Here is a 16,635-nt window from a genome sequence, read left to right as displayed (position 1 = left end):
AGTAGAAATAGAGAGGGGAGAGCACACCAACATCAGGGTTAACAGTAGCAATAGAAGGGAGAGTACAACAACATCAGGGTTAACAGTAGAAATAGAGAGGGGACACACCAGCATCAGGGTTAACAGTAGAAATAGAGAGGGGAGAGCACACCAACATCAGGGTTAACAGTAGCAATAGAAGGGAGAGTACAACAACATCAGGGTTAACAGTAGAAATAGAGAGGGGGGACACACCAGCATCAGGGTTAACAGTAGAAATACTGAGCACGGAAAGATCAGAGGGCACATGACAAGAAAGGACGCGGTAGAACATCGACCTAACTGCGATGAGAAAGTTATAGGCCCATACATTCAGCGTTATCGTGGGGAGATTTCAATGATCTTGAAGGCCTTGGTTTTCACGCCATCATGCTGAGCACGGTGGGAGGCAGGGGAGCCACTCCAGAGGTGAGAGCAATACTCCATCAAGCTGCAGATGAAGGCGTTGTAGCTAGAGAAGAGTTCAGGTGTGCCAAGGAAGGACTTTGTACGATGGAGAATACCAAGTCGTTACTGGCTTTGTTGGTCAACTTAAGTATGTAGTTTGCCCAAGACAGATCATGGTTGAGAGTGAGACCCAAAAGTTTGAGTCACTGAGCATCTTCAAGAGAATTGTTAAGAAAAGAGATGGGGAGGAAGGGAGGGGGGGGGGGGGAGAGAGGGTGGATGGGTTTACCAGATGGTCCTTTCAGAAGAGAGAGTGTGAGATTTGTCAGAATTGAAAGACATATTCCAAGTGTTTGTTTAAGAGGTGTGGTAAGAGAACATCTCCTTTGATTTTGTGTGCAGCACGTGCCTGCTGCTTTGCATCATCGCTGGGGTATGTGATGTAGCCCCTCCTGTAGGTTGGAGCAGGAATCTGTTCAGGGTGCCGGCGATAGCCCACCTGCTCTTCGTGAAGGACACCGTTGGATCTTTAACGTTCACCAATTAATGCCAACGGATGGGACACCCAGTTTAAATAACGTCCATCCGAGGGACAGCACACCCGTTGTTCCTTCTCCCTGCCTGCTGAACACCAAGATGACAGTTTATAGACAGTCGGGATTTAAACCCATGTTAGACAGTTTATAGGTGAGTGTGCGTATCTTAAGGCTATCCCCCCAGCCCAGTAATGGATATACGAACCACAACAACAAAAATCTGTGAATGTTTCTGTATGCCAATCACTGCTTGTGCATGGGGAAACAAGTGAGCTGCTTTAACAAAACAAAACGTAAAAATACCAGTACAGAAAAGAAAACAAACTTGGTGTGCATTAGTAATTGATTTGCACTCTAGAAACTTGGGAGGATAGTAGAGAAAAATCAAAGGAATGGGGGAGAAGAGGAAGGGGGAAATGTATGTGGAAATGTGGGGTGGGTGGTTAAAATTCTACCCATTTTGCATACATATTTAGTAAATGACCCCTTGATTTGCTGCATCATCACCCCCATCATTGCAGGACTTGCAGGTACAATGTGTGTTGATGGAATTCACTGATTTTTGGGCTGACATTCGACAATGTGTTTGAGACTGACAAGAATCTGCTCTTTTGTTTTCTGTGCAGGATTTGAGGACTATGTGGAATGAGCAGAGCGACAATGCCCCAAGTAATGGCGATAGCAGATACTACCCACCATGGCGAGAGGTGTCAAACAGTAACTGCACATACGTTTCATCAAATGCTCGTAGCAATGGCTCCGTGAGTGACCGCATGGGCTTTGGCTGCAATCTATCGTCCCATGCTGACACCGCCGACATGTTGAACAGACGGTTCTGTTTTGACATGACATCGCCGGATCATATCAGAGTTTTTCCACGAAAATCGAGGTCCTGCTCTGGTCTGGATGAAACGATTCCATTTTTGCCAGCATGCTCTGATTATGATTATGATTGTGATGATTACGATACTCAGCATGAATGGGAAAATCTGGAAAAAGGTTCTGAATCTTGTTCAACAGAAAGTAACTTGAGCAAGAGTTCTTCTTCATCTAAGGGCAGCGTTTTTTATTTTTCCACACTTACCACAGAAGAAGGTAAAATAAACTTTAATGACATTCCTACGATGGGTGGACCTGAGGATTTGAGAAGCAGATGTAGCAAAAGTGAATATTCTGTATCCTGTGAAATGGCCGGAAGTCACGGATCACAGTCTTTGATGGAAAGGAGTCGTCAAGGTGATGTTGATGTTTTATGTGAAACCAACTACAATTCTGCTGGATTAAATGCACCTTGGGTGTCCTTCAGGGATCACAATGCAACGCTGTATGAAACTCTGGAAGACGCAGCGATTGTTGAGAACTCTGGAAGATGTGGTGATCCATCTAAAGATGCATCTTCCCTTCCTGGTCCTGTATTGTCTGTTCACCTTCCTTGTGATCCTTCATACCTGGTACCTTGCAAATGCCTCTCTGAGGTTAGCAGTGGCACAGATTATTCATGTTCAGGTAGTTCTGGAAAGGTATTGCCTTGTTGTGAAGATTGCGAATATAGTATCCCAGCACCTATACTTGTAAGACGTCAGAGAGAAGTGAAAGATCAATCTGTAACGAAAGTGAAGAGCGAAAGTGATGAAGAAAGTGATGAGCTTGGAGACACACAACCCCTAGATCTTTTTCTCTCCCGAAACACTCAACCTAACCTCGTCTCAAACATACCTGATGATTTGGCAGAACTTTCTGATCATTTACATGATTCCACACAACCAATTTTTGGATCCATAGGCTTGTTAGGAATGGGAAAGCAGGATGTGGTTGTCGAGGAGAGAATCGCTGAAGTCTTTGCTAACACTGAAAATGTGAGCCTGCCATCCCGTCCTGGTCAGTTACGTGATCGTGATACGGAGGAGCAAACTCCTGAAACGACCCTTCATGCTCAAGGTGCATCGATCTACTCTCCAAACGTGACATTGCGACGAAAAGTTAAACGGGGAATGTGTAATACCACTGAGGATTCTTCACCCTCAACCTCTGGAGCAATGCTTCGCACAAGTTCTTTAATGCAACGTAAAAATGAAAGTCCTTTGCTGACTTCTTCCATTGCGTCCGGTTGTGATGCTGCACGAGCCAGAAATATTGCTAATTTCACAGGAACTGTTCCTTTGGTCAATGCTGATGGACCTCACAAACTGATGTGCAATCCTGTTGAGAAAATGTCATTTGATGAAAAGCTTTCTTATTTAAGCTCTGATACTGATGCTCTGTCAAGCCAACTAGCTGTTGATCTCATGCAGCTGAAGGTGAATACATCAGGCAATAAATGGCACAGTATAAACCATAAAATTGACTTTCAGACTCTAGGTCCCAGCGAAGAACTGCAAGCAAGGTTAAAATTTGATGAAAAGGATGATGATGATGAAGACGTCTTGCTGCTGCAACCAAAAAAGGAATCCATTAGGCACTGCCGTTTCTCTCTCATTCATCCCAACCTGCATTCAGATATAAAAAAGGATTGCAGCTCTGGAGGCAGCTGTTCAAATGTTTCCTCATGTGCAGGCCCATTGGATGACTCTTACTCCTATTCCGCGATCTCTTCAGGTGACCCGTCCTCCTCCTGTACCAGCCGTTCGGACGGCTCCTCCTGTACCAGCCATTCGGACGGCTCCTCCTGTATCAGCCGTTCGGATGGCTCTTCCTGTATCAGCCATTCGGACGGCTCCTCCTGTATCAGCCGTTCGGATGGCTACTCCTGTACCAGCCATTCGGACGGCTCCTCCTGTGTCAGCCGTTCGGACGGCTCCTCCTGTACCAGACGTTCGGACGGCTCCTCCTGTATCGGCCGTTCAGACGGCTACTCCTGTACCAGCCGTTCGGACGGCTCCTCCTGTACCAGTCATTCGATCGGCTCCTCCTGTACCGACCGTTCGGATGGCTTTTCCTCCTCTTGTACCGGTCATTCAGATGGCTCAGCCTCCTGTAACGGCCGTTCCGATGGCTCCTCATCCTCCTCCTCCTCCTGCACCGGCCGTTCAGATGGTTCCCATACCATTCGTTCAGACAACTCTTCCTCCTGTGTGAACCAGGCTTGCAATTTAGACTCTGCTAGTCGTCCCCATGCTGAACAATCACAAGAAAATTTTGTTGATTCTTCAAACACAACTTTTGTGGATTGCATGAGCTGCAATGATAAATTATTAAACATACGCAAAGGATCTGTACACGAGAGAAACGTTGGATTTGGCTTCCAGAAAAAGGGTGAGCGTAATCGTGAAAGATATGGGGAGCCTGTCCAGACTTGGAAGGCAAAGGACAAGGCAGTAGGTTTGATCAATTCTCCAAGTGCAAAGAGCGTTCCCACAGGTTTGTTGAGGACGAGAAAGAAATTTGGAGTAAATTTTATTGATGAATCTTGGATGGGCGATGCATCTCTTTCTCCGGGTGGACGACCGTTGATGGATTCAAGAAATTCAAAAGTGCTGGAATTTCTTTATGAAGATGATGTTGAGGAAGAAAGGTAGAGGTTGCTTTGCTTCATCATCAAACACTTTCTACACTGCCAATACTTTATTCCTTGCAAAATCAAAGATTTTTCAAGTATATTAGTTGGTCTTGTGCGTTATTCTGTCTGTCTGTCTGTCTGTCTGTCTGTTTGTCTGGCAATCGTCTACAGGTCACGATTTTAAACCAATTTTCACAAAACTTCACCAGATGGTAGAATTGGTCATAAGGAAGAAGCCTATTGATTTTGACGTCAAAGGTCAAAGGTCATCTTGAGGTCAAATTTCTAAAATTGCTGTTTTTCATCTTATTGACTTGAAAATCAAACAGCATTTGCATAGTGCCTCACTGAATTGGGAAACCAACTATTTTTAAGGTCAAACGGTCAAAGGTCAACTCAAGGTCAAACTTCCAAAATCATCTATTTTTATCTGAAAAATCATCACTTTTCATCCTATTAACTTAATTAAAGAGCAATTACATAGTGCATCACTGAATTGGGACATCAACTATTTTTGAGGGCAAAGGTCAACTCAAGGTCAAACTTTATCAATTTTCATTTGAAAAATCATCAATTTTAATCCGATTGACCCGTTGACCCGTCATAAATTATAATCTTAATGAAATGGCCAATTTGATGTATCCTTGTCAACTTTTTATTTTGGGGAGGGGTGTATTTTGCAAGTATCGTTGCTCTGCATGACGTCTTCTTGTATTATTTGTCTTTGAACATCTCTTTTATTACATAATGTATTTCATTATTTATCCTTTAAGAAAACCAAGCTTGTAAATAGTGCTTTTAAAGTTTATTTTTAATTTCGTGCAGTGATATTTAATTTTGATTGACACCAAAAACATGAATTCCTGCCGTTTGTCATTTCATCTCCATAACTACCAGCCATGAAAGTTCCAGGATTCAGACACTGGTGGAGAGACGTTGTCTCCCAATCGGTGTCTCGCGCATGAGCATTTCTACAACTGCCGAGGATGATTGCCAAAATGATGATGACAACCTCCTTGAAAACACAATAACTTATGACTGGAGAACCATTTCCAAACGTACCCAGTTTGGTAAGTGTTAACATACTGTCATTTGCACACAATCTCAATAATCACCCTGACTTAACCAGGCAGGAGTTTAGTTTCCTTATTCTCTTAGATTGTCAGCTCCCAGCAAGAAAGGCGTGCAATCCTGAACTACCTTCGCAAATCCATGTGCCCTTGTTGCCATCTACCCGTGACATTGTGCTTCGCCAGGCCCGCCGCGGACGTGTCAGGACGCAATCTCAGAAAACTAATCCTCAAGGTATTTCTTCGCATTAAATATACTTGATGATGTCCCTTATGACATGAACTAGTTAAATAAGCCAAGTGGATTGTTCTTGATGCAATGTTTTATGAATTTATTCATTCTCAGCTTGCTTAGATTGTCATGTTAATGGGCAACAGTGATGCAGGACATTGTAAGGTGAGCTGATTTCATTTGCTGGTGCTGTCATGGCTGGTCGTGGTAAAGAGTAGTATCAAAAGCAGATGGCTGTGATTCTGTGCTCTTCTTTCAGCAAGTGCTCGTAGTAATGCAGTCCAAATCAGCAAGGAGCTGGCACGAGCCCTGCACTATGGTACTGTGCCTGACTGTCGTTTACGGGATGATGCGTTGGCACAAGAATTTGACACGCCATTGAGTGTATTTGCAAAGGCACGGCGCGGGGGTCAGGCAAAATGCTGCTTCAATTATCTCTTACTTGACCCAAGGTAATATTTTGGTACCACGTATTGAGTGGGTATTGCTTGTGCGTTGTAGTTTTGGAATTGCCTTTTTTGTATCAAAAACTTTGTTGGTACGTGTTAGTAAATTGAGAGGACTGCAAACCAGCACAGTTTTCATTTATTTTATTTATTTTTAAGTAAGCTTGGCTTATGGTGGAGCTTGCCAACAGAGGGCAGCAGGTTCACAAACTACCTAAGGGGGAGAGAGTGAAGGGTGGGGGAAAGAGGGTGTGTCCATTAGCAAGCAGGTTGATTACAGCTTGCCAAGCAGCTTGCTTGATTCACAGTGCTCAAGCAAGCACTTCAAAGGAACTCACCCAGGATTTTGCAATCATGTGTCTGTGTGTTTGTGTCAAGAGCGTACATTTTTTTTACCATTTGAGCTTTTGACATGCAATGATCAGCAAAACCTTATTGTATGAATATGGAGAACACCATTAATAATTGGGGTCAAAGTCACAGTAACTATAAATAGGTGTTATTGGTCTGGAGCGCTGTGCGAGATGACGGATTAATTTATTTATTTTATTTACTAATCGCTTCCATGATTCTTTTTTTTTCTACATTTTAGCTTTTGTCATCAAATTTTCAACAAACCTTTATTATATTAATATAGGCCTCAAGCTGACACCGTGTATCGTTCAATCCCGTTCCGAGGTCAGAGAGACTAAAAAATAATCACTGGTAATCTGAGTACGTGCCGAGTTGTAGCACATACAAAAAGTTTAACTAACAGATCCTGCCAGTTTGAAAGTTTTCCACGCGTTTATGTCGCACTACTTTGTCTTGCATTGAAGGTACTAATTTTGAATCTAGGCCTATCAGATCACTTGCTTGGGTCACATGACATACAAAATGGTGGCGCCCATGTCGTGCTGAATGTTTAGTCATGGCCTCAGGAAAATCGCGTTTAAAGTGCTTCATGCACTTTGAACACGTCGTGAATAATAATAATAATAATAATAATAATACATTTATTTTGTATAGCGCTTTTCAAGAAACCCAAAGACGCTTTAACATGGTACATAAAACAAAGACAAAGGAGACAAAAATACATAATTTAAAAACCAAACAGAAAGCAAGGAGAAGGAGAAGAGACGATCAGGGGTTGAATGCGGTGTTGAACAGGTGGGTCTTGAGTGATGATTTGAATGTGGTGAGTGAGGAGGAGTCTCTGATGGTTTGCGGTAGTGAGTTCCAGAATGACATAACTTCGCCGTTTACGCCTCTTAGATGGAGTAAATATCGTGAATGCCTGCAGACGTGGCTGCAATTGGACGGTGAGTGTCACAATCTTGCCAACAGACACCAGCATCTGGTCAACGTCGAGTTCACCAACACTTCCACGAGTCTAGGATCTACCTCCATGAGTCTACGATACACCTCCACGAGTCTATGATACACCTCCACGAGTCTATGATCTACCTCCACGAGTCTATGATCTACCTCCACGAGTCTAGGATCTACCTCCACGGGTCTAGGATCTACTTCCACGGGTCTAGGATCTACCTCCACGAGTCTAGGATCTACCTCCACGAGTCTAGGATCTACCTCCACGAGTCTAGGATCTACCTCCACGAGTCTAGGATCTACCTCCACAAGTCTAGGATCTACCTCCACGAGTCTAGGATCTACCTCCACGAGTCTAGGATCTACCTCCACGAGTCTAGGATTTACCTCCACGAGTCTAGGATCTACCTCCACGAGTCTAGGATCTACCTCCACGAGTCTAGGATCTACCTCCACGAGTCTAGGATCTACCTCCACGAGTCTAGGATCTACCTCCACGAGTCTAGGATCTACCTCCACGAGTCTAGGATCTACCTCCACGAGTCTAGGATCTACCTATACTGCTAATTATACCCCAAGTTATTGTGCAGGGTGGGACGAAACGAGCTCTGTTGTACAATGTCTGCATCGGTGGGTGATATTGAATATGCGTCCGCCTGCGTTCGATGTCAACCCACTGTTTACGTTTGATCTCGATTAAAGGTCACATGACAGAGGTAAAACCTCAGATGTTTCAAACTCGAGTTATGATCTGCAAAAATATTTTCAAAGGGCACATGTCCTGTTACACCCAAAAATTTAATCTGTCCATCTTTGCACAGCAGGCCATTGTGGTGTCAAATTTGGTTGTTGTTGTATCACTTCGGACAGTTCTCTTGAACAAGCCCGTGACACAAAGACAGCGGATTGATCTCCCAGAAACGACCCAGAGATCCCCCACATCGAGGATGGTGTGACCCACCTTCACGAAGTCAGGGCCACGTCAGAATTGGAGAAAGAGAGAAACAGGGACAAGAGGGAAAGGGACGGTCCATGGGGACCAATCGGCACTCTGACCCTAATAAAGCGCTTACCTGACGAATCCGGGCAGCAGGACAGAATGGGGAAGATTTTGCCCCAGAATTGCATTGGGGGGAGGAGGGGGAAGGGTTCGACCACCATGAAGAAGCATCTGCGATATTGACTGTCAAGCTTGATTGAAATCCCTTCTCTCGTCCACAAGTTGTGGTAACCAAGATTTTAAATTAAAGGCCACATGACCATGGTCCCTTTGACCTTTTAAACCCAAAATCGAACCAGTTCATCTTTGCATTACAGTTCATACCAATTTTGTTATCATACCAATTATTACAGTTCATACCAATACGCCAATCCCATAAGCGGTTATTCTGGAAACGAAAGTCTGGTACGGACCGACAACCGGACGGACAACCGTCCTGCGGAGGCATAAAAACGTGCACTGTATACTAATTTTAATAATAAAATACTCACGATCACCTTGCTGTTCTACCTGAGCTAAATAATTGCTGATTAATTCTACCTGATATTTTTCAAGTATATTGCTTGATCTTGTGCGTTATTCTGTCTGTTTGTCTGTCTGTCTGTTTTTCTGGCTGTCTGTTTGTCTGTCTGTTTGTTTGTCTGTCTGTCTGTCTCTGTTTGTCTGTCTGTCTGTCAGTCAGGCGCCTACAGGTCACAATTTTCAACCGATCTTCACGAAATTTCACCAAATGGTAGAGTTGATCATAAGCAAGAAGCTTATTGTTTTTGGGATCAAAAGGTCAATAGGTCAACATAGGCCAAAGTTCACCAACTTTGTCGAATTTCTAAAATCCTCAATTTTCATCCGATTGCATTGAAATTTTAAAAAGATTTGTGCTACTTGAGCCCGTGGACATTCAGAATTTTCGCATACATCGAAGCCTGTATCTTTGCGTATTGACACGACGGTGAATAAACTATCATGCGATTTACTTCAGGTGTGTGCCTTATTATTATCTATGGATTGATACTTATTGTATCAATGGATTATCATGTATTCATCGGATTCATACCGCCGACCATAATACCAAGCTTCCCTACTCTACATTCACTATGCTATCCCTGGTCATCATGCGGTCCCCTTATGCATCTGGAGGCATTTTTAGTGTCGCCCCCTTCATCCGTTGTTTTCCAGACAACCACGAAACGTCGTCAATAAGCAGTATCCCTTCCATATGCCAAGCTTACCCATTTTCGAGAGGATATCTCCGATGGTTTCGGAAATATTTTGGGTTAATTTCGGAGAAATTCATTGAATTTTACAGTACGTACGTACGACAAAAGTACATTTTTTACATTTCCGCTGTATGATGCGTGCGTAAGTAAGAGCCTTCAAAACTGACAGGGCCACAGAACCATGGGAGGTCTGTGCCTAGCAAAAATTCCTAGGCTGAATTATATGTACTGACGGAGATACCACGCCGCAAAGTCGGCACCGGAGCTAAAAATCCACCTTTTTGACTCTACATGACCTAGTTTGACGTGGTCGTTCACGGAAACTGGCAGGATTTCAGAGTTAAACTTTTAACACAAGGTCAGGCATGTTATATGCAATAAAAAAATGCATAGAAATCGTAGTCCCACGAGTTCGGAACGAAACTCATTTTTTTGGCACTATTTCAGGCCTCAGCTTGAGGCCTAATATGGAGAACACCAATTAATACATTTTACATGTTTTTGATTTTTATTTTTGCTGTTTTCATCAAGTTTAGTTCGAGTACAAAGCAGACGTGGAAGATTGGCGTCAAGTTTAGTTTGAGTACTATAGCACCCATCTTACATTGACAAACAAAATGAAGCGCTTGACAAATGAGTTTAGCGGAAGCTTTTCCCCCCAATAGTGTAGCAGCATAGCAAACCTGTTGTGCATTTTGTGATACAAGCACCAAATTTGGCACAAATGTACATTAATATGTTGCGAACATTTTCAGATATTGGGCCACTTGAAATTCTCTCTTTATGTCCGCCATATTGGATTTCAAAATGGCCGCCACTTGAAATCTACATTTGCTATTATCTCTGGACGTAATGCAGCTATTGACTTGATTCTGGTATCTAAATGTATGTTTTTGGGGGCAAGGAATCCAATGGTACCAATTTCAACTTAATATTATCTATCACAGTCTGTTATATAATTTTATTTGGAAATTATCTAGGCAAATATTGGATTCAACACAATACTTTGAAAAGAATGTCTTAGTTCTGTAAATGTCTTAGGTATAATACTGACATGCTACATGGTCTAGTATTTGAGGCTAGGTGTACTGGTATCTGAGGCTAGGTATATACCGGTACTGAAGATATGTGTACATAAACAGTGTCATGTTAACAAGTTCAGCATTGCCACAAGTACATGTATGTTGTTGACTCATCGTCATGTGCAGTCCCCTTCACACACACAGAGGGCTGTGCACTGAAGGGCAGCCTTTTTGCACTTGCAGCGCCTCACACACCCTTTCTTGCACTTGCAAGAAACCAGCTCAATGCAGCTGTGAGCTGCCTCAGTTAGCCTGGTCCAGTAAGGTGTGTACTGTCCTTCTCCAGTCCTTGACCAACCCCAGTTGGTTGGTGGAGGGAGCTCTGGTGCTGGCAGCAGTATCTGACCCCACACATGTCCACCTTGATACACTGCCCTCTTGACATGTTCCTCCAGAGCTGCCTTCGTTGGAGGGATGAGCTGCACATTGTTCTTCCTTGCGAAGAGTTTCCTCCTGGCCTTGTCAATGTCTGTGCATTTGCTGGTTCGATCATACAACAGGATCACGAACCTCTCGATGATGCGCATTGCATCGTCTGGTATGTCACGAGGTGCAGAGGACAGCAGCAGCAGCGCCTCAGTGAGTTCTGGCAGTACCGTCCAGACTGCCCACGCAGTGTTCTTGCCATGTCTATGAAAACTAGACACAGTGTCGCATCCAGTTAGAGCGTGGAACATTGGCAGTGCACGAGCCTTCTCTCGTCCCAATCCAGCTGCTATTTCGTGTGCTGCTAGGTATCGGAAACTGGCCTGTTCCGAATGCCAGCCACAGTTTGTCTTCTGGTTGCAACTCCTGTGCCAGGGACACTGCCAGCACCACAACATCGGTGTCTACAGTCCGGATGAGTATTGCATGGTGTCCATGCTGGACTGCGTGAGATGCATGCAGCAACATCCGACTGTCAGCCTCTTCATGGTTACATGGGGCGAGTGAGGTCAGATCTGGCAGTAGTGGCTTGCTGAGCACTGCCTCTCCATCAGTAATGACGAGTTGCTTGTCCTCCTGGTCAAACCATTCCATGAGAGCTGCTGAGAGGAACCTGAACAGCTCGGTCTTGTTGCTGTCCACTCGTAGGAAGTTCTGCCAGTTACCTGGTATGGCTGCGGCAGCCACCACACGTCTCCGCACACCTTGTCCCCGCTTTGCACGTGTACTACCTTTCAGTGAATCAGCAAGGTAAGTATCCCAGACCAGATCCAGGCGTGACACTGTTTGCATCTTCGTGGACATATATGGGATGAAGATCTGTTGTGCATACTCTTCAAAGGTCTTTGATGCAGCCGGCTTCAGCATCTGGACGATGGCTGCTCCATCAAGCACAATACAGGTCGTGACAGGAGTCTCTGTCTTTGCGTCAGAGACTTCTTCCAAGCATGTGAGGAGATCACTCTTGGTACCAGTGCAGAGGCTTCCACCATCAGACAATGCAGGAGGACATGCCTGATTCTCGTGACAAAAGAACTCCTCAAGGTTTCCATCCCTCGTCTGGCAGCCAATGTACAGGCGTGCGAAGAGTTCACGGTCATTCTTGATGGAGGCGAGCTGTTGCTGACCTTTGCTCTGGCTTCTTGGAGTGGAAGTGCTGAACACCTTCAGCTTGTTACGAGGAATGGGTGCGTCCACTGCCTTTGTTCTGTCCAACAGACACTCTCTGGTGAAAGCCTCGAACTGCTCTTGGCCAATCCTCTTGGCATTCATCACGGTCTCCACAGCAGCAGGATCTGCGATCTCCTTTGTGTCCAGTTTGACTACACCCTGACTCTCCTCCTCGAATGGGTTGCCCATCTCCTCTATGACACCGACGAGAGAGCGAACATCTTTCACAAATGAGGCCTGTACACTTGGCGTCTGATCATGATGACGTGTGTCTGCTGTTTGCCATCTCCAGTGTTGGTTCCCATCCTGGAATTCTTCGATCACCCTGGCAACTTCTGGTCCCACAACCATCCAGCGACGTAGGGCACTAGGGTTGTCAGTGAGCCCAACTGCTCCACCGTCTCCTTTGATGCAGGCATTATTCTGCTCAATTCTGCGGAATTAAATTTTCACCCATACCGGAGGCAAGAAGAGAAATAAAATCACATGAGATTCTTTAGTTAAAAAATATTCCCAAATTTATTGAATATTTACAAAACATTTGAATTCATAAATTCTTACAATATTTACACAGCCAAGATTTAAATATAAATCAGTCTAAACTCTTATTAGGTTGGACAGTACATTTTCCAGACATACCCCGTTCTGTTAATTACAGCCTTCGTGTTAAATTCAGAACATGTCAAAACTGTCAGTGTGGAATACACACTTCACTCAAAATACTACTTTATATAAAACATTTCTAATTTAAAGCCTTATAGTAAGAATTTCAGATAAACCCCAAAAAAGTAAGACCAGGTTGGCTATTAGACAACCTGCCTCTGTCGTGCCCACCAGACAAGTGGTTTTAGCCAGCACACATGTGTATCAGGTAAGCTTGTGCTGAGTACATCATACCTGAACAACTCAGTGAGGCAGAACACAGCAGTGCACACCAGGGTGACCCCTTCAGTGCATAAACCAATTAACCTGTCCACTGCAGGGCATATAGAAATGAAGTTATTTTCTGCATATAATAATAATATAAGTTCAGTTCTATATAACAATTTCTGTTATCACCACTACCACTACAACTACCACTACTACAAGCTTTGTCTGGAATTTTGTGGACTAACAGACAAACAGACATACAGACAAGCTGGGATCAAAACATTACCTCCTTCCACCATTGAGTGTAGAGGTAAACATCATGGAAATTATATCATGCCCTAGATTTAATTCATGCTTACCCGTGTATTTGCTTCACTGGTTCACAAGGTCTTTTGCATACATGTAATTCAGACTCTCGTCTTCATTGCTGACCACACAATGTTGTCTAGCTGAGCCCAGATTGTATGTAATTAACTCATTTATGTGGAGTCACAAGGTGATTTAAACACAGCCACACACAAAGAACACAGTTGATGTGGGTCAACACACATGCAGCCTCTCTACTCTTTTATTTGGGTCAGGGCTGTGATTAAAGACATGTAGTGGAGTCATGTTTGTAAACATTGTTAAAGACATGCTACAGTGCATTGTTAAGGAAACAAGACAGATGGAAGCCTATACAAGAAATTTCTGTACTCTAGAAACACAAAAGATGGCTTGAAGGGTCTAGGAAAAGGGGATTATGCATGTTTGGTATTTATTGACAATATGAATGTAATGTTACATAAAATATGCATATGAAAAACACAAATGAATGGGTCACTTTGTTTCCTAATGGGATATGAATTTATATTTTAGACTGCCAGTATATATGAGCTTGTCTGAGTTGTTACTAGTGATTTAGTATAGTTTATTTTTTTTTTATATTTACAGAACTAAGACATTCTTTTCAAAGTATTGTGTTGAATCCAATATTTGCCTAGATAGTTTCCAAATAAAATTATATAACAGACTGTGATAGATAATATTAAGTTGAAATTGGTACCATTGGATTCCTTGCCCCCAAAAACATACATTTAGATACCAGAATCAAGTCAATAGCTGCATTACGTCCAGAGATAATAGCAAATGTAGATTTCAAGTGGCGGCCATTTTGAAATCCAATATGGCGGACATAAAGAGAGAATTTCAAGTGGCCCAATATCTGAAAATGTTCGCAACATATTAATGTACATTTGTGCCAAATTTGGTGCTTGTATCACAAAATGCACAATTCTTTTGAATATTTGGGCTAAGCCGCCCCACTACAAGGGAAAAAGCTCACAACTGTGATCGCAAGTGAAAATGAACACTTGGCGGCAACAACAGTTACTGAACCTAAAGGTAAGCTGGCTGCAGCATAGGCTTTAAATAATCGGTCCATATAATCTTCCAATATAATAGATTTGGTTTGAAACATTACCAGAATTTCAGAATGCTGTTGTGCGAATCTCTTTTAAATATACAAATCTTTACTTATTTTAACGGCCCCAATTATTTTCACCTTCAGGCACGTATAATTGCAATCCTAAATGTTCCTCCAGGGTCACAAAGCGGTTGCCCAACGATCTTTCAGCGTCTTGCAGTACACCAGGCATGGGATTTGCCACCTTTGTGGGTGCCATTTTTTATGTGGGGAAGGGGTCTCGCGCAAGGCCGTACCAGCACTTCATTCAGGCTCTCGAACATCTTCGCTGCCCACGCCTCAAGGTCTGTACCGTACCCATGTTGTGACTCCTGTTTCTTGACAGCAATATTTCCATCGGCGTTGATTGATTTGCTGCCACGTGTCTGCGCTTTTTGTTGATAACATAAATAGTTGGACGCATGATGATGAGATAGGTATAAATATTAAATACTTTTTCACCAAAGATCTTGGTATTTCTTCAGCCACGGGAATGTGTCAAATACATCATGTCATCTCACCTCTCCATACCTCCCCAGGGGCTCAAGGGTTGACCTGTTTTGTGCTCCCATCTGAACACATAGCTTATGATGCTGGAAACTCAGGTTCAAATTCCACATACTACAATTATTTGACAATTGTATACTGATGTCCTTGTCTTGCATATACAGTAGTAAATGTACAAGCTCCTCCATGTTCCTTTTATCAACATAAACTTTTGGCTTAATCTAGGCATGAGTTGTCATCGTGGAAAATATGGATTCTTTGCCAGCAGAATCTTTGTGAGGTGGACCTTAAATGACTCTTTGCATATGTTTAATGTGAACAACTCCTTGAAATGTTTTCAAGGTAGTTGTGACTCAAATATAAAGACTTTTGATTTTATATGCTAATAATTATACAGTGGTTGTCAGGTACGACACACTGTCCTACCAAAAAAGCAAAGGTAATATTTTATTATCCGTTCCGTTGAGCAGTACTTTGACAAAATATTACGGCATTTTTCGTCATCACGACACTTCACTCTCCCCCCTTGTAGACCCTGCCCATGTTCTTGTTATGTTGTATTTTTCGTCTGATTATTATGTTTACTAGGAAGAGTACCCGTCCCAAGTGACGGGACGGGGGACAAGCTAGCATAGGATCCCCCTCCTTTCTCTCCTCATTGTCCTCTCTCCTCCCTGCCCTCTCTCCTCCCTCCCCACTCTCTCTCTCTCTCTCTCCCCCCCCCCCCCCCCCCCCCACTCCCCTCACTCCCTCCCCTACTCTCTCCCCTACTTCACTCTCTCCCCCAATCCCTCCCCTACTCTCTTCCCCACTCCCCTCTCTCTCCCTTCTCCCTCCCTCAGTCCCCTCCCGCTCCCTTGAACTCCATCCTTCCTCCAAATCCCCTCATCTCCCCTGTCTCCCCTCTCTTCCCCACTCATCTTCACAAGCGTTTGAACAGAATATGTAACCACGCCAATGTATTTTTCAACAAAGTCAATTTATGATTACCTTTCCAATGGTAGATAATCGGGTGAAGGTACAGGGCTGGGGTTGGAGTTCAAAACCACAAACAGACGTTTTTGGGAGCGAAATACTTTGCCAGTGAAAGAAGAAGAAGATGACGTTGTGTGCAGATATACATATAAACACTCCGCTGGGACCTGCATCAATAACAGTCACTACATGGATGGCAATCTTACACACTTGTGGCTCTACTTTATTAATAAACAATTAATACTAATAAAGAGATGCATAATAAAAATACTGGATCGTCAAGGCTCATGGAAAAGCAAAAACACAGAACAGATAATGACGTTCACAGAATCAACAAAAGTTGACACAAAAAGTAGAATCTGAATCCAAAAAGATCGCTACTGGTGGCCCTAGCCAATAATAAAATTAAATTAAAATATGGTGTAAA

General features: G+C 43.3%; 1 protein-coding gene across 1 annotated transcript; it reads left to right on the top strand.

Annotated features, from left to right (window-relative positions):
• Positions 1 to 5,361: 5,361 nt before the first annotated feature.
• Positions 5,362 to 15,055, top strand: ANKLE1 (ankyrin repeat and LEM domain containing 1). Its single transcript, XM_068119219.2, has 4 exons — positions 5,362 to 5,528; positions 5,617 to 5,763; positions 6,020 to 6,212; positions 14,866 to 15,055. The coding sequence occupies exons 1-4, from the start codon at positions 5,420 to 5,422 to the stop codon at positions 15,053 to 15,055; spliced, it is 639 nt and encodes a 212-aa protein (XP_067975320.2). The 5' UTR covers positions 5,362 to 5,419.
• The last annotated feature ends 1,580 nt before the right edge of the window (positions 15,056 to 16,635 follow it).

The sequence above is a fragment of the Myxine glutinosa genome, chromosome 6 (genome assembly GCF_964187855.1).
Source record: "Myxine glutinosa chromosome 6, kmMyxGlut1.1, whole genome shotgun sequence".
Classification (NCBI taxonomy): domain Eukaryota; kingdom Metazoa; phylum Chordata; class Myxini; order Myxiniformes; family Myxinidae; genus Myxine; species Myxine glutinosa.
Note: the sequence above shows the minus strand (reverse complement) of the source record. Positions and strands in the feature narration are given on the sequence as shown.